Here is a 26,709-nt window from a genome sequence, read left to right as displayed (position 1 = left end):
TCAACACCTCCTACTTGTGCTCAGTTCTTTTCTTTCTTTCTTTTTCCTTCCTTTGACTCCTTCTATTCTTTTTTTCTTTTCTTCTCCAAATCTTTCTGCTCTCTCTCTATTCCTCTCTTCTTTGGCCATTGGCTCTCCGGGCAATTCTGACCTCTGCTGGGGACTTCAGTGTAATCAAGATTACTGATCCTCATTGTTGAGTCTCCAACATTCATCCCCCTTCTTTGGCTTTTATCACAGTCAGGTTCTTTCTTGCCAGAATTATTAACACAGTCATTGAACCCCAGAGTTTTAATGGCAGGCTACTAATCATACGTTGCCCCAAGGTCTCAGCCAACTGAGTCAGCACATTTATCTATTGAGCAGGAGGACAGAACTTCAGAACTGAATATACCTCCAAAGTAATGGAGTCCAACCTATACCTGGACAAGAATGCCCTCTGTACCACGCTATATAGCTTATGTATATATGTATAAGGCACTAAATACAATGTTACTTTGGATGTAGAAGTCAAAGAAACATAACTTACAGGGATGGCAAATAGACAAATGAAAAGGTAACTAGCAACTATCGAAGGCCATTTAGATTGGGATAGTCAGGCAAGGTTTTTCTAGAAAGTGGAAACTTGAGCCGGGTTGGGCTTGGTGAAGAAGAAGAAGAAGGATCCTGTAAATAGGGCGATCAGTGTGAACAAAAGCATAGAGGCAGAAGTGACTGTGGTATAGTCAAAGAAGAGAAAAGAGGCCAGATTAAGATTGTTATTAGAAAATGAAATGACCAGTGTTAGCTAGGAGCACATCATGAAGGACAATAAGTGCCATTCATTCACTCATTCAACAAATATTTATTAAGTGGATATTTTGCATAATACCCATAGTTCATATAAGCCCCTAGAGGGAAGTTTTATCCTTAGCACATAACAGTTTCCTGTATAGCATGTATGTAATAAATTTTTGATTGTTTGAATAGTATATACTTGATTGTACTAGGAAAAAATATAAAGTTAAATAATATACGATACTTACTCTTTTTTAATTATAGTTTTTTATTTTTCAAAATATATGCAAAGATTTTCAGCATTCACCTTTGCACATCTTGTGTTCCATATTTTTCTCCCTCTCTCCTCTCTCTCCCTTCCCCCAGACAGCATATAACCCAAGATAGGTTAAAAATATGCAGTTCTTCTAAACTTATTTCCACATTTATCATGCTGTACAAGAAAAATCTGTGATCTTTACTCTTAAAAAACCTTTTACTGGAGTAGAAGGAAACATAGCATCGCACTGCATTTGAAGTCAGGAATAACTGAGTTCAATTCTTGCCTCAGGCACACATTAGCTATATGACTCTAGCTAAATTACTTAGTTCAATCTCAATTTCCTTATCTGTAAAATGGGTATGATAAGGTCTTTTTTTCAATGGATTGTATGATAAGGCCTTTTTTCAATGGATTATCTTCCATTTTTCCTATTTAAGTGTAAGTGGCTGTCACATCCATCAATTGTGGACTTCATGAGAGCTCAGATTCATTTTTACCTTTCTTTGTATCTTCAGCATTTAAGCACATTGCCTGGCACAGAATAGATATTAAATAAATATTCATTGATTGATTATACATAATAAATATTAAATAAATGATCACTATTGTGACTTGCCCTTGAAAATACTTTTCATAGAAAGGTAACGGGGGATGGGATGAGTAAGAACAGCCATGCAATTTGCTCAAGACTTAAAATAAAGGTATGGAGAAAAGATAGATTTAATAATTAGCTGGGGGTGGGTGGACAGAAGAGGGAACAAAATAAATAAATGAATGAATGAATAGATGGATGAATGGCTAAACAAATAAATAAATATGAGCCAGCACACTTTCAGGCTTAATGTCCATCACTGAACATTTTCTCCATTCTATTTTCAAATCTAGACAATCAACAAAACAATAAATCAAATCCTGATTTGTAGCATTTGTTAATTTCCAAAGTGTAAATACTTGCATTGGAAATTTAACTGTTGATTCTTGAGAATCTAGCTCCTGTGTTTCTTGCTTTGGGGGAACTGACCCCATTGATATTTCTAACCGCTATGTCTAGGTTGAGGTATGAGTTTCAAGATCTAAGGGAATGTCTGAGTTACCTCTACTAGGCCACATTTAAGGTTTAACTTTAGGAACTTAAAGGAAACCTTTGAGGTTCTGTCTTCCCATGTTGCTTCCTGTCCATCATAGATGATGATCTGGGAATCCCAGAAGTTGAGTGGAATCTTTTATTCTTTTGACATTTTCACCGGAAAAAAAACGGAACTAGTCGAAGTCAGCCTAGGAAGTTAGCTCATCCCACCTTACTGTGCAGGTTCCGGGACAGATTTCAGGTCCCACCCAGACTGGCCACATCTGGGTATGTTTGTTTATTTATTTTTCATATCCGGGCTTTAGGCTTGGGGATTCCCCGTCCCCCCTTCTCCCTTCCCAGTTCTTTTCCAAGAGCTATTCAGAATGTTAGTTAACCTCTGGTAATTAATGTCAGCCTGAAGGCCAGACTAACAGCCTTTTCTGACATCTACAAATGATCAGTCCAGATGATCTTTAAGCACTTTTTTTATTGCCCTTAGATAAAAAGAGAACATGCACTTTGTTGGGGGAGAAAGGCAAAGTTAGTTTACTGAAAGGCTCTCCCAAAAATTCAATCAAATTCCACTGTCGTTTGGTCCCTACTCTGCCAGGCTCTGTGTCAGACTTGTTAAACAAAGGCATAAATAAAACACCTCCTCCCCTCCAGGAACTTCATATAACCTGGAGCACCGAGTCCCAGATATTTGAAGGGAAGTTGGCTGATGTGGGTGGGGGGGGGGAGGCAGAGATTGTCCTATACTTATTTCTTATGGTATGGGTCTCCTTGGTTTAATGAGCAGTTATGAGGTGGTGGTGAAATTAATATAGTCTCAAAGAATGGTAGATTTGGAAAGGAGACTTAGATCCCATCTACTCCAACTAATTTTTTGTGTCTGTATTAAACAAGGAAACAACAACAATGAAAAACCCTAGAGCAGTTAAAGTGTCCAGGAAAAGAGGGACTCTTTTTTGACTCTTCACATTCTTAACCTCCCCATCCCCAAAACAAAAATGCATCTTGTTCTGTGTCATCTGGGGGCAGGGGGACAGGAAAAGGAGAAGGAAGAAAGAGAGGAGGACAATTAATCAAGGAAATTCAAAGGCAGAGATGGAATCTTTTTTTTTTTTTTAATTTAAAAAGTAAAGGAAAAACTACATTCCACAAGAAATTCCTAAACTTTTTAATTGGGAAAAATGAAACCAAAATTTTGTGCCAACAATTTGTGTATTGATAATAAGAAAAATGGCTAAGTTAACTCTTTGTAGACTGGCTTTGCCCACCTAAGATGGTATTCTTTCCTCAGCTGCTAGAGACCTAAGATATGAAGGCCTAGCTCCTGGAGACGATTACTCTCTCATTTTTGTCCATGTATGGCTAGCAGATACATAATAAATGTCAGTCAGTGAGTGAGCCAATAAGTATTAAGTGCTTACTATTTGTCAAAAAGATAGAAACACAGACTTCTAGGAGTAGATTTTAAAGGAGGAGACAACTTGCAAATAACTATGTATATACTAGATGAGTCATACTGGAGGGTGGAGGGTGAGGAAAAGCAAGGAAGGGGGTCTGAAAAGGCTTCTTGCAGAAAGTGAGACCTGGTCTGACTCTTAAAAGAGGCCAAAGGAGGCAGGAGAAAAAGATGAAAAGAGAGAACAGTCCAGTTGACATGGGGTCACCAATGCAAGGTCATGAGGAAGAACAGCCAAAGTTGGCCCCAGTGTGGATAGATTATATATAGAGTGAGTGGAAGTGAAAAAGGTAAGAAACCTGGAAAGGTAGAAAAAGGCCACATCAAAAAAGTCTCAAAAAATCGTAGATCTGATCTTAGATGAAATAGGGAGTCTCTAGAGAATATTTAACAAGAGGTAGCCTTGCATTTTAGGAAAATCCCTTTCCCAGCTGAATGGAGGATGTATTAGAGTTAGGAGATACTAATGGCCGGAAGACTAGTTGGAAGCCTAATACCATGTTGTTAAGCGGGGGATGTTAAGAGCCTGCACCAGGGTGCTGTGGGCTATGTGAGTAGACAGAAAAGGACCTCTAAAGGGAAAGGATAAGAAGAAAATAAGAAAAACACTTGCAGAACTGAGGAGACAACTGGAGTTGTGAACCTGAGTAGATGGGAGTCTGGTATCCTCAATAGTAATAGGGAAGAGGGGAAGAAGGTTTGGAGGAAATGATCATGACAAATTCTTGTTACCCGATTGTTGATTGCAACACACTGAGTTAAATAATAGGGGTGCAAAAATAAAAAAATGACACAGTTGTTCTCAAAGATTTTATAATCCCTGCTATCAGGGAGCTTGAAATTTAAAGGGGGAGAAAACATGTGCCTACTGAAGTTATCCCCTCTCACATTGCCACTTTCTGACTTACCCCCATTGCAGTTTCAATATATTGGGAGTCGGCATAAGAAATTAAATGGGAATATTTGGGGAGTTTTTGCAGAAGCCGCAGATGATATGCAAAGGCCAGCAAATGACATAAAAAAAGCTCAGAAACTCAGAAATGTCTAAGATAAATGTAGAGTATCATATAATATCAACATAGCTTATCTTTTAATACCATAATCATTCAGATTTCTCTGGTATGAAGGGAGGGCCAAAAATTGTATTTGGATTTTTCAGTTTACTGGGTGGGAGGTGGAGATGGAGGGGGGATGGGGGAGATCAGGGCAGAGATGGGATTGGCAAAGGGAACTAATTTCTGTGCCTTAGGTACAAGGTTAATGTAGGAACCAATATTTACATTTGAGGGATTTCTAATTTTTCTTTTTCTCCTATAATAATGATTCCTTTTCCTTGAGACCTACTTTATGGCTCTGGGTGATTATGTCTGTGGGGAAGAGGGTCTTGCATCTCCTAAGTTTATGGCAGGAGGAGGAAGGAAGGTTAGACTGGGGTTGTGAGTGGAGGGCAAGTCACAAATAATGCCCTTTATCTCACTTCCTTGGTCCCATAGTTCGATATTGCAATTTCAGAAAAGCCTTTCAAAGATTGCACCCACATCCTCTGGGCTCCCTTCCCCCAATCTGCTCTGCTGTTTACCGCTCCCATCTGTGTTCTGGGTAGTTTTCTTTGCTCTCTTCCTAACACACATTACTCACCCAGCCTGGCAGGAGTCTGACCTCCCAGCCGGCTGTAATTAAGGGAAGGCTTTTCCATTGAAGCCAAAGGAGAAGGTGGTTTTGCTTTTTCGAATTTGTGGTTTGCACTGATAGCTGCCCCCAAATAGAGGTTGTTTTGGCATTTAAAGGAAAAGAAAGCTTTTTAAAAATCTCCCTGGTAATTATGGTCAATTTAGTTTTTCTGCAGTTAATGGAATAAAGAAAAAAGTGAATTGGTACAAACCAAGCTTTTGAGCCCAAAGAAGAATAACTGAAGTATTTGGCTAAGTATACCAGACCTTTTCATACACTGTTCAACATTAAGACAGTGAGGAAAATAATAATGACAATTGGCATTTACATAGCTCTTTAGGATTTGTAAAAATGCTTGATATACATTATCTCACATGGTCCTTGAAACTATCATGTAAGGTAGGTGCTATTATTATCCCCATTTTAATGATAAAGAAACTGAGGCTCAAAGAGATCTAGTAATTGGCCAAAGTCCCACTGTATAAAACTGTACCTATCTTAGGTAAGATTAAAACTGTGGTCTTGCTGAGTTCCCAGTAAGGATTCTCTTCACTGCTGCCTCTGATAACAGTGAGAGGCAGAAGTCAGGGCAGTTGGTTGTTGCACACAATGTAGAGAGTCCTGGATCCAGAGTCAGGAAGACCTGAGTTAAAATCCAAATGTGACCCTAGGCAAATCACTTACCCTTCTTTGCCTCAGTTTCCACAAAATGAGTTGAAGAAGAAAATGGCAAAGGTGCTCCAAATTTCTATTTATCAGAGAAATGCAAATTAAGACAACTCTGAGATACCACAACACACCTGTTAGATTGGCTAAGATGACAGGAAAAGATAATGATAAATGTTGGAGGGGATGTGGGAAAACTGGGACACTGATGCATCGTTGGTGGAATTGTGAAATGATCCAGTCATTCTGGAGAGCAATCTGGAATTATGCCCTAAGGACTATAAAATTGTGCATACCCTTTGATCTAGCATTGTTACTACTGGGCTTATATCCCAAAGAGATTTAAAGAAGGGAAAAGGGCCTGTATGTGCCAAAATGTTTGTGGCAGCCCTTCTTGTAGTGGCTAGAAGCTGGAACCTGAGTGGATGCCCATCACTTGGAGAATGGCTGAATAACTTGTGGTATATGAATATTATGCATATTATTGTTCTATAAGAAATGATAAACAGGTTGATTATAGAAAGGCCTGGAAAGATTTACAAGAACTGAATGTAATGCTGAATGAAACAAGCAAAACCAGGGATATATTGTACACAATAACAAAGAGATTGTGTGATGATTGTCTATGACAGACTTGGTTCTTCTCAGCAGTTCAGCTATCCAAGGCAATCCCAATAAACTTTGGATGGAAAATGCCAATTGTATCCAGAGAAAGAACTATGGAGACTGAATGTAAATCAATACACACTATGTTCACTTATTTTTTCTTTTTCTTGTTTTTTTTTCTTGTGATTTTCTCTCTTTGTTTTGATTTTTCTCTCCCACCAAGATTCATAAGGAAATTGTAAAAAAAATGAATGTATATGTAAAACAAAGAATATTGTTTTTACATGTAACTGGGGAAAAATAAAAATTTAAAAAAAAGAAATGAGAGCAGGATGGTTTCAGAAAGACCTGGTACAAAGTGAACTGAGCAAATCTAGAAGAATACTGTATGCAATAACAGCAACACTATAACAATTTTCAATTGCAAAACACTTAGCTACTTTGATCAAGACAATGATCCAAAACAATTTCAAAGGATTCATGATCAAACCTGCTATCCACTTCCAGGGAAGGAACTGATGAATTCTTAATGCAGACTGAAGCATATGTTTAAAAACCTTTATTTTTATTGTTCTGTAGTTTCTTTTCCAACATGGTTAATATAGAAATGTTTTGCATGATCTCATGTGTGTAATCAAAATCAAATTGCTTGCCTTCTCAAAGAAGGGGGGAAAGGGCAGGAGGAAAGAAAATAATTTAAAACTTAAAAATTTTTACATGTAATTGGGAAATCGTTAATATAAAAACAGCTTTTAAAAAGATAATCACCGGTCAAGCGTTATTAATTGAATAGCTTCCATAGACTGTGTTCTAGGAAGGTAGCATTCCGTCTTTCTGGGACTCAATTTCTTCGTCTGTAATGTTCTGTCCATCTTTCAGGCCCAGATGCTATCTTTTCTTTTTTTTTTTTGAAAATTTAATTTTATTTAATAATAACTTTGTATTGACAGAATCCATGCCAGGATAATTTTTACACAGCATTATCCCTTGCAATCACTTATGTTTCGTTTTTTCCCCTCCCTCCCTCCCCCCCCCCAAGATGGCAAGCAGTCCTATATATGTTAAATATGTTGCAGTATATCCTAGATACAATACATATTTGCAGAACCGAACAGTTCTCCCGCTGCACAGGGAGAATTGGATTCAGAAGGTAAAAATAACTCAGGAAGAAAATCAAAAATCAAATAGTTCACATTCATTTCCCAGTGTTCCTTCTTTGGGTGTAGCTGTTTCTGTCCATCATTTATCCAATGAAACTCAGTTAAGTCTCTTTGTCAGAGAAATCCACTTCCATCAGAATACATCCTCATACAATATCGTTGTCGAAGTGTATAATGATCTCCTGGTTCTGCTCATCTCACTTAGCATCAGTCCGTGTAGGTCTCTCCAAGCCTCTCTGTATTCATCCTGCTGGTCATTCCTTACAGAGCAATAATATTCCATAACATTCATATACCACAATTTACCCAGCCATTCTCCAATTGATGGGCATCCATTCATTTTCCAGTTTCTAGCCACTACAAACAGGGCTGCTACAAACATTTTGGCACATACAGGTCCCCTTCCCTTTTTTAGTATCTCTTTGGGGTATAAGCCCAATAGAAACACTGCTGGATCAAAGGGTATGCACAGTTTGATAACTTTTTGGGCATAATTCCAGATTGCTCTCCAGAATGGCTGGATTCGTTCACAACTCCACCAACAATGCCAGATGCTATCTTTTCCAGAAAATTTTCTCTGATTCACCCGAGCTAGAAGCCATTATTTTTTGAACTACTATAAGTCTTTGCTTATACCATTCTCAACACTCAAAATATAGTTTTTTCATGAATATTGAGCTTATTATTTCCTTGAGAACAGGAATTATGTTTTCTCTACAGCACCAAATTTTATTCCAAAATGGCCTTGAGTAAATATCTGCTGTATGAATGAAACTTAACTCAAATCTGGAGATCACATTAAAAATAGAACTACTATGAGAAGAAAATTAAACTCTTCTCTCCAAGCTTCCAAAATCTTCCTCCTATGAAACAAGTCTCTCTCCTGAAGGGCCTTACCTGAGCAGGAATAGTTCCATTGTTCTTCAGGATGAGAGGAAGCTTCTCTGTATTGCCCACCAGGAGCCTCTTAAACAATAAGAGAGGGTTTCCTTTATTGTTGCAGAGAATGGGCCGGACGACCGTCACTCGGGGTAGGTTCCCTTCTCCAGAGATATCAAAGGAGAGGCTTCGGTTCTTGGAGAGGAAACTGCAGGGAGCACAGAACCGGCCATTTGCCAATGAGGAGGGTGACCTGGGGGCCCCAGGGACCCTCCCAACCCTCAGGAAGAGGCCCCTGGGAGAATTACTTGGGCAAGCCATCCAAGGAGGCTTCAAAGAGACACTGGTAGCTCTGCATTGTCGGAGGAGTGAAGGTGACGGTGGCAAAGGCCTGGGAGCGGCTTGGAATGCTCAGCTTGGTGGGTTCCACTTCGAAGATGTCAGTGATCCGATTCACCACCTGGGGAGACAAGGCCATGTGACCACATGGCTCCTGGGCCCACCCTGGCCATCAGTTAATCCTTTTTAGGAAGCCTTTCCCACTTTATGGGTCCCTTTGGCGGCTGCTGAATTTTTCGAGTATTTTGTCTGTACTTTTTCCTTCTCCCCACCCCTTCTTATTTCCATCTGTTCTCATAGCCTAACAATTTGAGGGGGAGCACTTTCAGCCCCTTGGATCTCTGTATTTTTAGCACCCATTCCAATGTCTGCATGTGCACTACAATGAAGGCTCTGAGCCTTCTCCTGAGCGGTAACCTGGCTCCTGTGGACCACAGGCTCTCACACAGTGACTTCCTCTTACCTTGTTGGAAACAGGCTTGACAGAGACACTGATGTCACAGGGAATCTTTCCTGTGTTGCTGAGCTTGAATCGGGCTTTGGCTTGGTGTCCCACCAGCACGTTGTAGAATATAAATTTATTCTCGTCCTCCAAAAACACTCCTCCACTTTCTGTGGTTTGCAGAGCCTGGTACAGGTTAGTATTGTTACATATCAGGTGCTCCTCGAAGATGGAGGCCATGTCATCTATCACGAAAGCTAGGGAAACAGAGAGGAGTGTAAGAGGAAGGAGAAGAACCTGGACATAAACACCCAAGAATGAATTAAAACATCAGTATTTCAATTCCTAGTAAGGGCTGGGACACCAGGCTAGCGTTTATCTTCCCAGGAGATCAGAGGCCTCTGTCCCCAACTCCCAAATAATCCAACTACCCTTCTGAACAGAAGCCCCCTCTAGTAATGGTGTTTTTAGCTTTAGAAATAAATTACAATTGTAAACCTGGAAATGAAAGACAGTGAAACATATTCTTTTGAATGAGCAAGCTGCCAAGGATTGCAGAATAAACTTTGGGATTTTTTTTTTTGGTCATTTCTATAGGCATCTCCTTGTTGAGAAATGACTTTTCAGACAAAGATCTTGGTTTCCAATACCTGGAAAACAGGCTTCAGCAATCAATGTATATGGAATGCCACCGGGCTGGTCTTTTGGATCTCGGTCGGAGATCTCGATGGCCAGGAACTCCTCACATCGCCCCACTGGGTCGGCAAAGCAATCCACCGTGATCACCTGTTGCCCCCCGGGAGGGATGGTTCCAAATCCGGGGTAGATGCTGAACATGTTGAGGGTGAAGCGAGCCTGTGGGAACAGTCTGAGAAATGAGAACTTGCTCTTCTCTCACAGAATCCCAATCTGTCCCTTTTCGACTTTCTCAGAGGATGCTGTGCCATAGTGGACAGAGCACTGGGCCTAGAGCTGGGAAGCCCTCAACCCAAACGGAACCTCTGAGACTGTGTGTGTGTGAGCCTCCATTCCTCCACCACCAAAAAGCAACCGGCACAGCGTATAACACAGCAAAGGCACTCTATAAAAGCTTTCTCCTCTCCATCCCCTCCACTTTCTCTGCTCGTTTGAAGCATGCACTGCAATGCCAAATCTGGAAGGACTTTCTGGGATCCCCATGAGCATCCTTCTCCAATGTCACAATGTGGCTTGGGGATTAAGTGGGCTCTAGGAAGCTTGCTCCAGGGTCACCCGCAAAGTCTGGCAGGTGCTCATTCATCGACATTTATTAAGCACTTACTACGTGCCAGGCACTGTGCTAAGGGATACAGAAAGAGGCAAGGGGTGGTCCTGCCCACAAGGAGCTCCCAGCCCAGGGAGGGGAGGGGAGGGGAGGGGAGAGGAAGGGAGGGGAGGGGAGGGGAGGGAAGGGAAGGGAAGGGAAGGGTGTCCATTCAAGCAAAGAGTGGACTAATTACCTCTAATTAGACAAACCTGGTAATTAATTCTAAAGACTGCCTATGGAGAGTTCAGGAGTTAGGAATTACATCAGTGGAGGGAACCATTTGAAAAGTTAAAGGAAATCTCAGTGGCACAAACTAATTGCCCAATTGCCAGTCATTCCTAATGGATTCACAAAGCTAGAGTCCCATGGACAATGCTAAGTTCTGAAGCTGAATATGTGTATTCTGTATCTTGAATCGGACCTAATTGACTGTGGGCGTCAAGTGCCCAGAAGGAAAAACTACAGAAGAGGTAAGATCTTGTGAGGAAAGGAAACAGGTGGGAGGTATAATATCTGAATTAAACGACTAGAATTAGTGGAAGAGGGAAGGAAGACAAATTTTTATAGCAACTATATGTGATAGTGGAGAGTGTGTTTACCAAATGAAGAGTTTTGGTAGTGACAATTTAAGTGAAAAGCTGCTAATATTCTAATCTACTTTAAATGAAATGTTACCATTATTTTAGTCCATTAATATGCCAATCTCTTTCTTTGAAAAGTCTACCACTATATTCCCCCATCTGGCTGGGAGGGATGTTGTTCTGGAGGAGGAGGGAACTAATCCGAAGGGCTATTTGGAGTGTGACAAGGGAGGAGGTAATCATGAGAACGGGTAATGAATTACGCACTTGGTTCCCTGTGCTTGGAAGGTCTTTTTGCATCGCGTCATTGCCTTTGAGTCCTTTAGTGGCCGAAAATCTGAAAAAACTGACGTTTTCCTTGGATCGTGCATACTTAGCATTATGGGTCATTCCTCTGAGAAAAGAAGTGCATATTTATCTATTGGTCACCAAGCGCCCATTAACCAAGGACCACATGTGCTGGACATTGTGCTGAGGGCATGTCACTGGAATGTCCCGGGAGCTATCTCCTAGCTCCTGCTGAATATCCTACTAGGAATGGGGACAGTTTGCTCTAAGACTAATACATTTTATATCGATTAGTCAATTTTGACTAGATGCTGTAAAACTCTCTAGTGATTACTTTCATTAAATGGGATTTTGATGACTGAACAGAGGCATCTGGGGGTTGGTTACCTAGTATATCTTGCATCAAACAGAAGAGGATGAATAATCTCAGAACAGCCTGAAAGCAGATGTACTGCCTCACAGTACATCTGACAGATTTTTTTTGACATGAGAGTCTGATAGTGCAGAATGGGAGGAAACTTCTGGGGAAGGGAAGGTATGAAGTGAATGGTTCTTTCTTACATTTTCCGTGTATGAATGAAAGTGTTATCCCTGATCAGCCTGCTGATGCTGAACTTGAAGTCCAGGACACCTTGGTTTTCAATGGAGAAGGTCGAAGTTTTACGGCTACCACAAATCATGGCCCCAAAGTTGATGACCGACGAAGGGCTGATGGCGTATCTGGAGAATACCACGTTCACTGAGAACTTAATTGGAATGCTGGCAATGACCTCACTTCCTTCCAAGCCATTGGGTTCAATAATCTATGGGGAAAAGGAGAATTAGGAATGGTGAGACAGACATTCATCCATGTCTAAATCTGGAGAATTCCTGGAGAGGCAGGAGGGTGTACTGGAAAAAGCAACAGATTTGGATTCAGATTCTGCTCCAATTCTAAGTCTATCTTTTACCAGCTTTAGGCACATTTATTATACTCTTTGGACCTTGATCTGTATGCATTTCTGGGAACCCACTGGGCAGCTAGTGGGCTCCATGGTGCACAGATGGCCGGGCCTGGAGTCAGGAAGACTCATATTCCTGAGTTTAAACTTGGTCCCCTGGGCCAGTCACCTAACCCTGTTTACCTCAGTTTTCTCACCTAGAAAATGAGCTGGAGAAGGAAATGGCACACCACTTCAGTACCTTTGCCAGCAAAATCCCAAATGGGGTCATAGAGAATCAGATATGACAAACAACTGAACATCAACAAAGAAGCCAACTTCTAGAAAAAGTTTTTAGTGCGCACTGTCTCTCCTCTTATTCAATTCTCTCTTAAAATATTTATTTGTATAAGCACATATTATCTGTCCCTTCCATTTCTCTTCCCCAAATGAATAAAAAAGAAAATGTGTGGTCTAATAAAACAAGTCCCAACATGTCCAATTTAAGGGTTATGGATGTCTCATTTTGCATTTTGAGCCTGACACTTGGCTGGCAAGAGGAGGCTGGCATGCTACATTTTTAGTCCTCTGGATTCCTGGTTTATCATTGCATTGATGGAAGTTCTCAAGTCTTACAAAATTTTTCTTTAAGGTGTTATTGTCAGAGAGGACCTGAGTCAGGAAGACTCAGCTTCCTAAGTTCAAATCTAGCCTCAGATACTTAACTTGCTGTGTGACCCAAAGCAGGTCAATTCATCTCCCCAGGTCTCAGTTTTCTCATCTGTAATATTTTGAAGTAAACCTTAAAGCACTTATCATTATATAAATTGCTCTCTGATTCTATTTGCTTCACTCTGCATCAGTTCACAGAAATCTTTCCAGTTTCTTTTGAAATGGTCGATTTTGTCATTTCTTATGTCACGATAACACACCATTACAGGCATTCACCTTGATTTGTCTAGCCGATCACCATAAGGGAACTCCTTAATTTTTGGCTTTGCAACCACAAAAAGAGCTACTATAAGTATTTTTGTACATGTGCTCTTGATCTCTCTGGGGATAGAAGCCTAGCACTATCACTGGTCAAAGACGATGCACAGTTTTGTAGCTTCTTTCCAGAATAGCTGGATCAGTTCAGTGTGCCATCAATGGTGCATTCATGGCCTGGCTCATTTTTCCACCCCTTGTCATCTGACTTCTGACTTCCATATTTGACTGAAACTGATCCTTCCAAAGTTGGCAGTGAGCTTTTAATTGCCAAGCCTTTTCTCAAGCTCTGAAAGACCTAGTAGAGTCAATTATCCTTTCTCCTTGAGCACTCTGTGCCCTCTTGGTTCTTCTACCTTTCTGACCATTTCTTCTTACTTCCTTTGCTGGACCTTCATCCATACCTTAAGGCTCTGTCCCGGGCCCTCTTCTGTTCTAGCTGTAAATCCTCTCTTGGTAATCTCATCAACTGCCAGTATTTAATGATCATATCTACAAAAATGAATTAGATATCCATCCCAAGTCTCTCTCCTGAGCTCATCTTCCTTCAACAACTGGTTTTTGGACATTTGGAATTAAGTATCATCCAGACATCTCAAACTCAATATGTCTAAAACAGAATTTGTTACTTTTTTTCCCCAACCCACTCTTCCTCCAAGATTTCTTATTACTATTGAGGGTACCATCATTCTAGCACCATGGAATCCTCCCCTGCTCCTGCCTCCTCTGTCTTGATTGCCAAGCTCCCCTATCTAGCCCCTTCACCCATTCGCATGGTCCTTAGTCTAGGTTGGACCCTCATACTCTTCCCTAGACCACTGCAGCAGCTCTAGTTGTTCTCTTCATTCTCCAGTCCCTCACCTCTCCAAACTTCCCTCCACACAGCTGCCAAACTGATGGTCCTAAAGGATGGCCCTGTCTACCTGACTTCCTGCCTCGATAATTTCCAAGGGTTCCCTGCTACCTGTGGGAGAATTTACAGCCTCTTCAGCTCAGCTCTCACCTATGTCTGCAGGTCCTTCAGTCCATCTAAAGTAGACTTCTTGCCATTCCTCTCCCTTCCTCTGTCTGTGGGCTTTTTCACTGACTGTCATCCAAGCCTAGTCACCAAGTCTCTTTTCCTCACCTTCGCTTCTCAGAATCCTTTGCTTCCTTGGCAGCCCAGTTTAAATGTTACCTGTTATAGGAAGCTTTTCATCCTAATACCAGCCAATAATGCTTCCCCTGGACATTTATCTTTTGGTTTTGTATATCTTATGTATATCCCTGTCTTCCTCTGCTCAGAGGAAGGGACTGTTTCATTTTTTTTCTCTGAATCCCTTATTTCTAACACAATGTATAGCATATTGTAGGTGCTTAGTAAATTTTTGTTGATGGACCATGGATACGACAAAACAATGGTCTACCCTGGATAATAACATATAAAGATACGTTTTAGAGGGCATTATTCATGCATTGGACCAGATAACTTCAGGACTCCATCTAACTCTGATATTCTATGAGATGATGACTCCTAAGGTCCTGCCAGCCCCCAAATCCCATAACTCATTATCTAGATGGTCCCAGGGGCCCCTTTTGACTCTTAAAAAAAAATCAGTGATTTTGATTTGTGAACTCACCTTTTTTAATACCTCATTTCAACTAGCTGCCAATATTAACTGGAAGTAAATTCAGACTCAATGGGGGGTGATCTCCCTACAGAAAGACCTCCTAAGAAAGGCCTGAGGGCACCAGTTCAAAGGACAGGGCTGGCTTCCAGCCATCTCACCTGACAGCGTAGGATGGGCTTGTTCTCAATTTTCACTTCTTTTTTTGAACGGAAGATCACTTGGACATTGGTGGGCCGATCAGCTGTGGTCAGTGACCCTTTCTTGGGCTGGGTAGACAGGATGGAGTGCACATTGGGTTGGTGAGGTGCCAGGGACTCCAGGGAGAAGCTGAAGGATAGAGGCAGAAATCAGCATCAAGTTCAAAGGCAGCTGACAGGGACAAGGGCAGTGAAGTGGTGCGGTGCTTTCTCTACCGTCAGGAGGATCATCGTCAGGAGGATCCGAGTTCAAATCAGGCCTCGGACACTTACCAGTTATGTGGCCTGGGCAAGTCCCCAATTGCCTCACAGCAAGAACCACCACAAACTTAACCAAACACAAGGATGCCATATAACAATAATATTATCATACCAATCATAAAGAAAAATAACATTCAGGAATGAGCAAATTAGGGCTGGAGCCTTCTGATGGGGGGCAGGTCACAGTCTCCTCAGGGACAAGTTTCCGCATAAGCAAGTGGCTCTGAGCTCCTTTTCAGATCTAGACCCCCAGAGGCAGCTGTATGGGGAAGCAGATAGAGCCTTGGACTTGAAAGAAAGTAGCCTTGTAAGGCAAGTCATTAACCTCTGTCTGCCCAGATTTCCTTGTCTACAAAATGGGGCTAATCATTATCCTTCCTCCCAGGACCATGGGGAAGAACACATGAAATCACATTTGTGAGGTACTTTTGCAAATCTGGAAGCTCTGTTTAAATGCTGGATGTAATGATGATCTTATTCAAGATTCAGTTCCGATTCTCTGTAACAGTCAGTTTCTAAAGCAGCAAAACTCTGCTGCATTGTCAACATTTAAACCACAGTGGTTAAAAGGGATGGTTTCTATTCCAATTTGGGGGTCATTTCTTCCACTGAAGGAAAAGGTGGAAGGTCCAGCCAGCCCCCTGTTCGTTTAAAAACTGATTTCCTCTGAAGTGGTTGCGGGTCATCATATTTGGGCTGTTTGGGGTTATAATGATATAAAACAAGTTAAATGCTTCTTGCTCAATGACAACAGGCTGTACACATTCAGGTAATTCAACCACTTTAAAGGGAGTCTTTATTTGCACCAATGGAGACCCATCTATAAAGTGATTTAAGATCTGAGGTCATAGTGAGAGAATATCGAGGATCACTCTTGTTTTCTGTATTATTTGGATATTCTAAGAACTATAACCCTGAAGCGGCAATGCTGCCCTTGTACCATGGGCTCCACCAGAGACAGCACTTCAGAACCCAACCAGACAACCCAAACCTCCTCTTAATCATACAACGTTACCTGAACGCAATTTCATATTTTCCTTTGTTCTTCAGCGACAGCAACTGTTTGACTTCTTCCATCACTCGAACCACACCAAAATCTAAGGCGCCTTCATTCCCGGCTAATAATTAGGAAAGGGATTGGAGAAATTAAAATGGAGAGAGACATAGAGGGGGCCGACAGACACAGAGACAGAGAGACAGACACAGACACAGAGACAGAGACAGAGAAACACAGAAAGATAAACACACGTATATCAAGAGACAGAGAGATAGATACAGAGACAAGAAAAACATGGAGGCAGAGAGATACAGAGACAGAGACAGAGAGATACATATATATATATATATACACATATATATGTATATATATTATATATATATATGTAGAGAGAGAGAGAGAGAGAGAGAGAGAGACAGATAGAGATACACATATCAATACATACATATATATCAAGAGACAGAAAGTCACAGAGATAGACAGAGATATACACACATACATTTAGACAGAAACACAGAGACAGAGAGATATACACACATATATAGACACATACACACAGAGAAAGACAAAAAGATACAGAGATGGGGGGGAAGGGAAAGAGGGAGTTTTAATAGTAGTGACGTTATTGAGTTGACAAATGATGACCATGAATCAAATTCAGATTCCAAGGTTTACCTTCGGAGGTGACACCCTAGAATATATTTAGAAGATACTCTGGGGCAAAACCTCATTTTTCCTAGTTTTGCAGTCCATCTACCTACTTTCCCACTTTCCTCTGAGTTCAGGGGAACGATTTCTGCATTTTAAAATCTAAGAAGTGATTTAATTCCTTTGGGCCTCTCGCTATTAATGACACAAAGCACAGCCGGAGGTGAGAAGACCAGAGCTTCCTTTGATTTGCCCAGGGAGGCAGAGTTGCTAAGAAGAAGGGGCCCTGCTGGGGAATGAAAGGCTAATGAAGACTTGGTGCTAAGAGACGGACCCTGAAAAGGCCGAGAAAGCAGTTGCTATCAATTAATTGTGCAGACAAGGGCTCTGAAGCTCTGGTTTCCATGACCATGGTGCTGTGACCTCAAGCTGGAGAAGCAGTCCCCGCTGCTGCTCCGGGTGACATCTTCCCTAAGATTTGCAAAGCTATTTTAGAAATACTGTGTCATACCCAGAGCATTATGGAGGTGATCACCATGCATGTATCTGGGTATTCGGAGGGGTTGGTCAGGGGGGTCTGACCAGCTTCAGAGCTGGGGGCTGTGGTTGCTGATGGTGAGCCTGGTCTGGAAGGGTGAGATGGTGGTGAGGGTCACCGTGAGCCCCCAAAGTCTGGCAGCAGGAGCGTCCTGAGCTTCGGCTCTGAGCACTGACCCCCATCAGGGAGCCTCCCTACAAAGATGGCGTATGAAAGCTCAAACCCCAGTGGTGGACGAAATGCCCTTGGCTGGAAGGAGCAAACATACCTTTGGGGAAAGTGATGTCCAACGCAATGTCATATGATTCCGCAAAGATCTGGATGTTTTCAATCTGAACAACTCCAATGAGATACTCGGCATCTAAAACCTGTCACAGAAAGAAAAGCTCCTTGGCTAATGAGGGGCTGATTCGTGGCCGACCACCCCTCCCTGACATCTCCATTATTATCTCCTCGTCTCCTGCCTCCTAATACGGGGCTGGGAGCCAAACTCATTCCAACCTTCCCTAGGAACTCTACTGAGCAAAGGGAGCATTAGGGCCCTTGAGTGACAGATTCCTTCACTCTCCCAAAGCCATTCTACCAGGAGACTGCCTGCTCCAGACTAGGAATGTTGCCTAAAGCTGAGCAGAGGAGAAGGTTTGGTTTTCATGGGAAAGATCCAGGGAAATAGCAGGAATAAATAAAATCCACAGATAGAAAGTCCTGTTGAAGCTAAATCATTCCAACATTTCCTTTTATAAAACACTAAATGGGGCTCCAAAGCACAGAAAAATGGAGTGATTTGTAATTTTAGAACAATAATATTGCTGAGTTGGAAGAGATTATTTAATTCTGTCCCCCCCCTCATGCCTCTATGGCTCCCCTTGATTCCCCCAACAGCAGAGGTCACTTAGCCTCTGCCTGACCATAACATTACAGTGTCTATTATGTTGCTGGATGGCATTACTTATTGGAAAACTTTTCTTTATCACGAATTGAAATCCATCTCCTGGCTGCTTCCACTCACTGGTCTTAATTCACTAATCACCCTCTTGAACTACTCAGAGAAAGTATAATCTCTCTTCCATCCGACGTTCTCCATATTTGGATACAGTGACCAAGCCTCTTCTGCATTGTCTCTTTTTTGGGCTAAACATCTCAAGCTTCTTGAAGCTGATGCTTGAAAGTCATTAATTTCTAGACCAGACAGTGGTACTAGAGTCCAGATTCAGAAGGAAATTTGTGTGTGTGCGTGTGTGTGTGTGTGTGTGTGTGTGTGTGTGTGTGTGTGCGTGTGTGTGGTGATTAGGGACAGCTTTTCTTCCTCTCTCTCCACCACGGTGACTTGATAGGGACCAGTGGGGGATGAGGCATCCAGAAGTGAATGGGATGATGCAGTGATGGCAAAGGGAAAAAAGAGGGGATCCCTGGGGGCTGTGAGAGCCATGAAGAGAACAGAGACGAGGGAGGAAGTGAGGGGGACCTCTCGTACCAGCAAAAACTGCCAACGGGGGACTCCAGGAATAAGCTGTTGTTGCGTTGACCCTTAGACCACATGTGCTTTCTATGGGCGAGCCGCAATACCTCCCCCTACTCTCTTTCTCTCTCTCTCACACACCCCCCCCCCATACCCACACTCACACACACCATGGCCTTCTCAACATTCAGCGGGCTGTCCCATCCCATCACCTCTGGATGATCCCCCCCTGAATCAGCACAAACCATCGCTTCCATTCTTTCTACATCCCTTGCTCACCACCAGCAGCTCTGGGACTCTGGACTTGAAAGTCAAAGACTCAAGGCTCAAATTCTGCCTTAGCAATTCACTAGATATGTGGCCCTGGACTAATCAATAAACTTCAGTTTAGTTTATTCATTTGTAAAATGGGGACAAAAGCAACACCCACCTAATGGGGCTGGGATAAGGTCAAAGAAATCATGCAAAATTGTTTGCAGCGATGTCACTGAATCTTCATGCAGCTCTAAGTGCTTATTTGAGGTCAGGGTTTGGGACGCCATGTCTAGTGTAAGCTATTATTAGACACCTACTTATTATTATCACCATGCATCTGATTAGCCTTTGACCCTTCACATCACATGGTGCTGAAGAGAGCATGGGAGTGGAAATGATCTTTTATCATTTCAAAGCAAACATAAAAACCGAAAGCTGAAGAAATGTATCTTGAGGGCCCACGTGCAGCCTCTGGGAGCCATCGGGCTGGTGCTATTCACGGCCCCAGGGGCCGGACTCACCTCTAGCCGGATGGCCTTCTTGATGTTGACGGCCTTGGTGGGCTGGAAGTGGATCTGCAGGCTGTACTCGTTGCCAGGCTGGATGATCCCCTGCACTTTGGAGATGCTGAAGTCCTCCCCGAGGTGCTCCAGACTGCCGACCCTCCAGGCCACGGGCAGCGCCGTGACGTTCCGCATGAAAATCACCTTGGTATCTCTCCTGCAGAGACCACAAGATGCTCGTCACGGTCAGGGACGCTGCTCCCCGTTCTCTGCGGAGGACCGAAATCCAGCCGCCGGTCAGCACTTAGTGCGTGCCCTGGCGGGGTCAGGGTTACAGACACCCCCTGCCCTTAGAGCACATCCAGTGAGCATGTGACCAGGAGGCGTACATGGGTGGCCATAGAAAGCGGGGAGCACAAAGCAAGGCGTCTGAGGCGTACATGGGCGGTCATCTCAGAGAGAAGGCCGGAGGAGGGAGAAGCGGGGACCACCAAGCCCTCTGGGGTGTAGATGGGTGGTCACAGAAGGGGAGGGACCACCAAGCCCTCCTGGAGAAGGCAGCATTTGCACTGAGTGGGGAAGGGGTCCAGAAGGAGGCAGAGCACTCCAGCCATGGAGTGGGCGGGCAGCTTGGGAGAAGGACCAGAAGCAGGAGAGTACTGGGGAGAGCTCCATCAGAAAGGCAGGGTGGCTGGGTCTGAGCAGAGAGGAATAGAAAGATGGCAAAGGTATGAAGGAAGGAGCTGGACTGTAGAGGGTCCTGAATGTTAAATGGGGGACTTGATATTCAATCCTAGAGGCCAAAAGGAGCCTCTTGGGTTTACGAGGCAAAGGCCCAACTGGGTCAGATATCCAAGTAGCCAAGGTTGGAGGGGAGAACTGAGGGAGACCCTCATGTGAAATGATACTTAAGAAGGGAGCTGGAGGGAAGGAGAATGAGCTCTGCATTGGACCTGCTGAGTGTGAGGCGCATAGGGAATTCTACCTGCCTATGACACTTCTCTTTAGGGCGACCCCCATGATACTGCATGGGAAGGCTCCCCACACCCCCCACTCCCACCCCAGCATCCGTTCTGGGTCCCTTTCCTCTAAGTCTTGTTCTCAGCTCCTTGTTAACTAATCTTACCCCTGCAGGAGTAGGGAGAGGAGGCCGTTACAGTCAAGCAGGTGCGGGGGGCCCTACAGAGCACAGAGCACCCAGTCTCTGAGTTCAAATCCAGCCGCAGACACTGGCTGTGTGACCCTCAGCAAGTCACTTTACTCAGTTTCCAGTTTTGTAAAATGAACTGGAGAAGGAAATGGCAAGTCACTCCGGTATCTCTGTCCAGAAAATTCTAAATAGGGTCATGAAAAGCTGGACTCAACTGAAAAATGACTGAAGAATAAGGAGAGCGCTCTGAGGAAGGAGAAGCTTTTGCGGTCCAAAGTCATGTAACACTAATGGTGACCCTTCAGCAGTGTGAGGTATGGTGGGGGAAGGCATGGGTACTGGCCCAGTGCCCATCAAATCATACCACCATGAAATAGGAAAATGCCTATTTGATAAGACCAGTCCTGCAGGTAGCAGCTCAATTAGGGATCAAGAAGACAATAAAGGCAAAAGACCTGTAGGAGGCTTTACCCAATCCCTCTAAGTCTGGCGCCTTCTCTCTGTGGAGTGTTTCCAATTTATCCCCCAGTTAGCTTTGTTGTCTCTCCATTAGATGTGACACGGGTCCCTTGAGAGCCCTCAGTGTCACGTACATTGTTGGTGTTCAGTCATTTTTCAGTCACGTTTTCTTGGAAAAGATGCTGGAAGGGTTTGCCGTTTCCTTCTCCAGCCCATTCTGCAGATGGGGAAACTGAGGCAGACAGGATGAAGTGACCAGCTCAGGGTCCCAAAGCAAGGAAGTGTCTGAAATTGGATTTCAACTCAGAAGGATGAGCCTTCCCGACTCCAGGCTCGATGCTCTGTGCACAATGGCACCCCCTGAGCTGCCCCACCTCAAATACAGCAGGTATTCAATAAATGTTTAATGACTGGCAGCATGGTGCAGTGGTCAGGGCGAACCTTCCAGAATGGGGGCTGGGGATTTCCTTCCTGCTCCAAATACCAGATCCTGCTCCTGTCGTCAAAACTGCCCTGAGTTTCTGGGCATCCTGGATCCAATAATTCGCTGTTACAGATGGGGAAACTGAGGCAGCCTAAGATGCTGTTGCCTTCCATTTGCATCCTGTAGCTAGGGTGCAGAGACATTAAGCCATCTCTCACTAAGGTCACTTATCTAGACCTGCATTTTTTTTTTTTTTTTTTTTTTTGCTAGCAGGAATCTTACTGTCAGAATGCATTGTCTCCAAGGAAGCTGGAGGCAAGGGCTAGTTCCAGGGCCCCATGGCAGGGACCCCGGGGCCTTGGGGTTATAGGCATCTGACCTGTGGAGCAGCAGCTTCTCGAAGTGCAGCTGCTTGTGGTCCAGCTCCAGCTCCGGCCGGATGCCCTGGCAAGTGATTCTGAAGATGGCGGGCTCTGGGTTCTCCTTGATGCAGCAGACAATGGAGTCATCAAAGACGCCCACCGAGGTTGGGTACGCCCACACGGACAGGATCTGAGGGGACAGCGGAGTAAGGGGCCGAGGCTTCCCAGCTCCCCGAGGCAGCCGTCCCAGGGCTTTCCTACCTCCTTTTCGTTGGGTTTTAGGTTCATCATGGGAGGGTCCAAGATGTAGGTGTTGGCTTTGACATCGTTCTGGAAAAAGAAGGTCACCTCTGCCGGCAGTGGGGAGTTGTTCAGGATGGTTAGCTTCTCCATGTTGTCTGGGAACTGGACTGCCTTGTACCTGACAAGGCAGAAAAGGACTTTGTGCGACTGGTGGCCCTCAGATTAGTCTGCAGGAAGGGGGCTACTGACCCATTAACTCAAGGCCTGGCACAGACCTCTGTAAACAGCTGCTACTTAACATCTGCTGGGCCAATTAAAACGAATCATTTAACAGATATTTGCGGGTGATTCTCAGTTCACCGAATGGCGGGAAAACAACATGTACAAGGATATGAGTGTGTGCGGCCTTCACCAAGAAGGCCCCAGCTCCAGCGGCAGCATCGGGACGTCCCTATGGATGCAACGAAATGGTTTTCCTTGCTACCGGACTTTGATCCAAGTCCCGTTTATGTACTGAGATGTTTTCTAATGCGTGTTTATGCTCAGAATATCTGCTGGTTGTCTTCTAGCAGGTAAACTGAGTCAGGTATCTTAGAAGAGGGCTAAGTTCAATTGTTATCAAAGAGGAAATTTGTTGGTTGGGCGCACTTGGAAAGAGCACTTAACTCGCCCGCCCGCCTGTCCTCGGTGGACTCATGGGGTAGGCAAAGATGACCATACTGTCCAAAAGAAATGCCCTTTCATCAAGTCTTTCATCAGAGTTGTTTGGTTGATTTGGGGAAGGCAGCTTTTGGAGTGATTGAAAGGGTGTGAAAATTAATAGGCCAGGATCAGTGGCCTGGCTCTATTCATTTACCCTTGGGAACTGGACTCTGTGAAACAAAACCAAACAGGATGGCTCAGCGCTGCTTATTGGCCAGGCCCTCATGCCATCTGGGAGGCCTGCAGGAGACCCTCGGGGGCAGGAAGCTCAGGCTTGGGGCTCACTGCTGAAGTTATGGAAGTGGGTTAGAATTTCCATTTTTCTTCTGTGTTATGGAGTAAATATCTTTTTGGTTTAATTATTTCCAATACTCTTGTGATTAACACCCTGAACACCGATCAGTATATTTGGCCAGATTAACATACTTGTTGAAGCAGGGCCGGGTAGCATTGCTATTGGGGACAGACCATTAAGCAGACTCCACAGGTAGGAAACATCAGCCTACTAGCCTTAGTGCCTAGCTGTCAGCTGCCAGAAAATGCAAACCCTAAAGAGAACAGGCCATGGGGCAAGTCTCTGCCATGCACACATGCCGAAAGGGGAGTCCGTGTGTATGCACAGTGGGGAAGGAGCGAACAGACACTCATCAGTCTTGGGAGCCCAGGAGGGCCGGCCCCACCATCAGGAGCACTTTCCGGGAACACGGTGGGCCTCCTTCTCCCCACATAAACAGGTACCCAGGTACACCAGCATTTGCTGACGCTGGGAAATAAGCACACCCGCTTTGAGAAAAGCCAAAAACCATCAACAGGATATTAAACAACTCTTAATGTTATGTTAATGGGATGAACCCCCCCAAAACTTGTGATCTTCTTGGTGAATGGGATACTTACTTGTCTCTGGATTTCCCACAGAGCAATGGCCCGAAGTGGAACATCTCCTGATTCATTATATATTTCTTACAGATAATCTCTTCAGGTTTTGCTTCCTTTTTCCAATGAGGGAACACCACCCTAATGGTAAGGCAGAATCAGGGAATGTTAGTTCTTGAGCAAAGTTTAGAGATTCATCTTCTAGGGGAGGAAAATAGACCAGAGAACTTAAATAACTTGTATGAGCTCACAAAGATAGGCAGCTGAGTAGCTGGAGCTGACATCTGATAATAATCAATGCTTAAAAATTGCTTTATCATTCATAAAGTGCTTTTCTCATAACAATCTTGCAAGGTAAGGATTGTGAGCATTTTTGTTTCTCTTTTCTAAATAAGGACATGGAAACGGAAACTCAAAGAGAGTGACTTGTCCAATGTGGCAAGGAGTCTGAGTAGGCAGTGAGGTGAGAAGTTCCGAGTTCAAATGTGGCCCAAGACTGACTGGGAGGTGACCCTGAGCAAGTAAGTCACTTAACCCTTGGCTGCTCAGTTTCCTCAAGTGTAAAAAGCACCTCTCTCCCAAGATCATTGTTAGAATCCAATCAGATGATACTTGTAGAGCACTTAGCACAGTTCCCTTCCTCAGTGGAAAAGATAGGACCTGTTAATCAAGTATTCTGATTCCTGTGTCCTGTGGTCTTCCACAACACTATGCTACCTCAGAGAAAGTTGTCTAAATAAAAATCACTTATCTTTTCCACTTGGCTCTTAGGGTAAGCCCTCCGTTTAATTTTTGTGTCCATAATCCCTTCTTACTCAAAAAAGAGATTGGATTGTCTCTTGATTAATTTATATTCAGTTTGATGGTCTCATTAAATAATCTACTGCACAGTTTTATGCACAAATACAAACTTTGAACTCTTATAGTCATCTTTTGAAAAGGACTCTCTTGAGGATGCCAGGAAATGGAGTCCCAATTGTCAAGACCTTTGAGTTTTAATGATGACGTCCATATTCTTACACCCATGGCTTTTAAAAAATAAAAGACTTGAGAATCTTTATGCTTTCCTTCCAATCTTGTTTCTTTGCTAAGCCACTAGAATTGTAAATCTGCTTCCTGAGCTCCTTCCACAAGCCAGGATCATCTAACCTGTGATCTCTAGAAGATACCAAAATCAGTATTCAGATACCTTCTACTGACCTGATTTCTCGGGAGATGGAAGGGTACGTGCAAATTCCCCGGCAGTAGAGTTGATACTGGCGGCGAGTTCCAAGGACCTCAAAGTTGAAGGTCTGGTCAAAGATCCCAGTCTCATTGGAGGCGAAGTGTACACGGAGCACCACTTCTCCAAGGGCCGGGATGATCCAACGGAAATTGTTCAACCTGGAAATGACCAAGTAGATTTTATAGAATGGATATCTTCTCCTTGTTGGCTGGATGTAGCTGGAATCTGGCAGGAGTGATAAGGTCCAGACTAACTTGGACAATGACAAAGTTGTACAATGACATGGCAGTTTAGGTACGGAACAACTGTGTTAAAGAACAAGGCTGATACCAATCGATGCTTATAAATTGCTTTATCATTCAGAAAATACTTTTCTCATAACAATCCTGTGAGGTAAGGATCGCAAATATTTTTGTTTCTGTTTTCTAGATAAGGACACGGACAAGGAAATGGAAACTCAAAGAGAGTGACTTGTCCAGAGTGGCAGGAACACTAAGTAGGCAATTAAGTGAGACAGTGAACAGAGCAGTGGACCTAGAGTTAGGAATATTTGAGTTCCCAGCCCACTTCAGACTTTTACTAGCTATGTGACCCTGATGAACACATTAACTTCCAGCGCAGTTTTCTTGTCTATAAAATGGGGTTAGTAATGACATCCACCATTTGTCCAGTTGGCCACCCCCAAAAAGCTCTAAAATCCCAGTGACTGTCACTATTTTTGTCCCTCTCTGAGCCTCACAAAGTATAGGTATTCAATCTGCGTTTGTTGAATTGGGTTGTGTTTTCATGGGCCCCCCAGACCCCATCAGATCCCCCACTGGTCCCATAGCACTCTGAGAGGATCCCCGGGCCCAGCTGTGTTGCCCCACTAGGCACAGGGGCAGTGACGTTCACCACTCTGGGAATTTCCATTTTTCCTTAGCATGGCGGCCCACCTCGTGATTTTCTCCTGCACCTGCCGGGTTGTGAAGGTGCTCTGGTCCAAGCCTGTCAGGGGAGTGATGGATGGCACGGGCAGAACCTGAGGCATCTTCCTGCTAGTCCCTGCCCGTGTGCGCTTTTCCTTGGTGGATTCTCGGAGTGTTTCGCTTTTATCTTTCAGTCTCGAGCGACCTTTACTTGTTATGATCTGCTGCTCTTCTTGCGTCTCAAAGGAAGAACAGCAATTTAAAACAAGACAAAAATAAAAAGCAAGACGCAGGAAACCTTCAAATAATGCATTGTATGCTGCTGCTGAGCATCTCGGATGAACAGATCCACAGGGCTGAGGGGGCCTTAGTGAAAGGCAGGATCCCACCCTTCAGCCATTGGGACCTTGAGGACGCCGGAGGATGCCTGGTGTTCAGGGCACTTGGCGCCCTTTCCACCAAGGAAGATGCTCAGCGATTACTTTAGTAACTAGA

At 43.7% G+C, this 26,709-nt stretch overlaps 1 protein-coding gene across 5 annotated transcripts in view; it reads right to left on the bottom strand.

Annotated features, from left to right (window-relative positions):
- LOC127547651 (hydrocephalus-inducing protein-like) overlaps nt 1–26,709 on the bottom strand; it is a 66,920-nt gene that overhangs the window by 7,469 nt on the left and 32,742 nt on the right. For 3 of the 5 annotated variants that reach the window (XM_051974602.1, XM_051974600.1, XM_051974601.1), the window contains 15 exons: nt 26,242–26,453; nt 25,282–25,464; nt 24,103–24,222; nt 22,525–22,684; nt 22,281–22,453; nt 19,887–20,085; nt 17,920–18,019; nt 16,484–16,586; nt 15,169–15,337; nt 12,055–12,296; nt 11,473–11,599; nt 9,990–10,194; nt 9,361–9,596; nt 8,867–9,018; nt 8,577–8,766 (listed from right to left, as the gene is read on the bottom strand). In XM_051974602.1, coding sequence (XP_051830562.1) covers nt 8,577–8,766; nt 8,867–9,018; nt 9,361–9,596; nt 9,990–10,194; nt 11,473–11,599; nt 12,055–12,296; nt 15,169–15,337; nt 16,484–16,586; nt 17,920–18,019; nt 19,887–20,085; nt 22,281–22,453; nt 22,525–22,684; nt 24,103–24,222; nt 25,282–25,464; nt 26,242–26,453 — 2,571 coding nt within the window. Of the gene's footprint in view, nt 1–7,063; nt 7,940–8,576; nt 8,767–8,866; nt 9,019–9,360; nt 9,597–9,989; nt 10,195–11,472; nt 11,600–12,054; nt 12,297–15,168; nt 15,338–16,483; nt 16,587–17,919; nt 18,020–19,886; nt 20,086–22,280; nt 22,454–22,524; nt 22,685–24,102; nt 24,223–25,281; nt 25,465–26,241; nt 26,454–26,709 lie in introns of those variants that run through there. The other 2 variants (XM_051974603.1, XM_051974604.1) reach the window with 2 other exon arrangements.

Source organism: Antechinus flavipes, chromosome 2, assembly GCF_016432865.1.
Source record: "Antechinus flavipes isolate AdamAnt ecotype Samford, QLD, Australia chromosome 2, AdamAnt_v2, whole genome shotgun sequence".
NCBI lineage: Eukaryota > Metazoa > Chordata > Mammalia > Dasyuromorphia > Dasyuridae > Antechinus > Antechinus flavipes.
The sequence above is the reverse complement of the archived record's forward strand: the minus strand, read 5'-3'. Positions and strand labels throughout refer to the sequence as shown.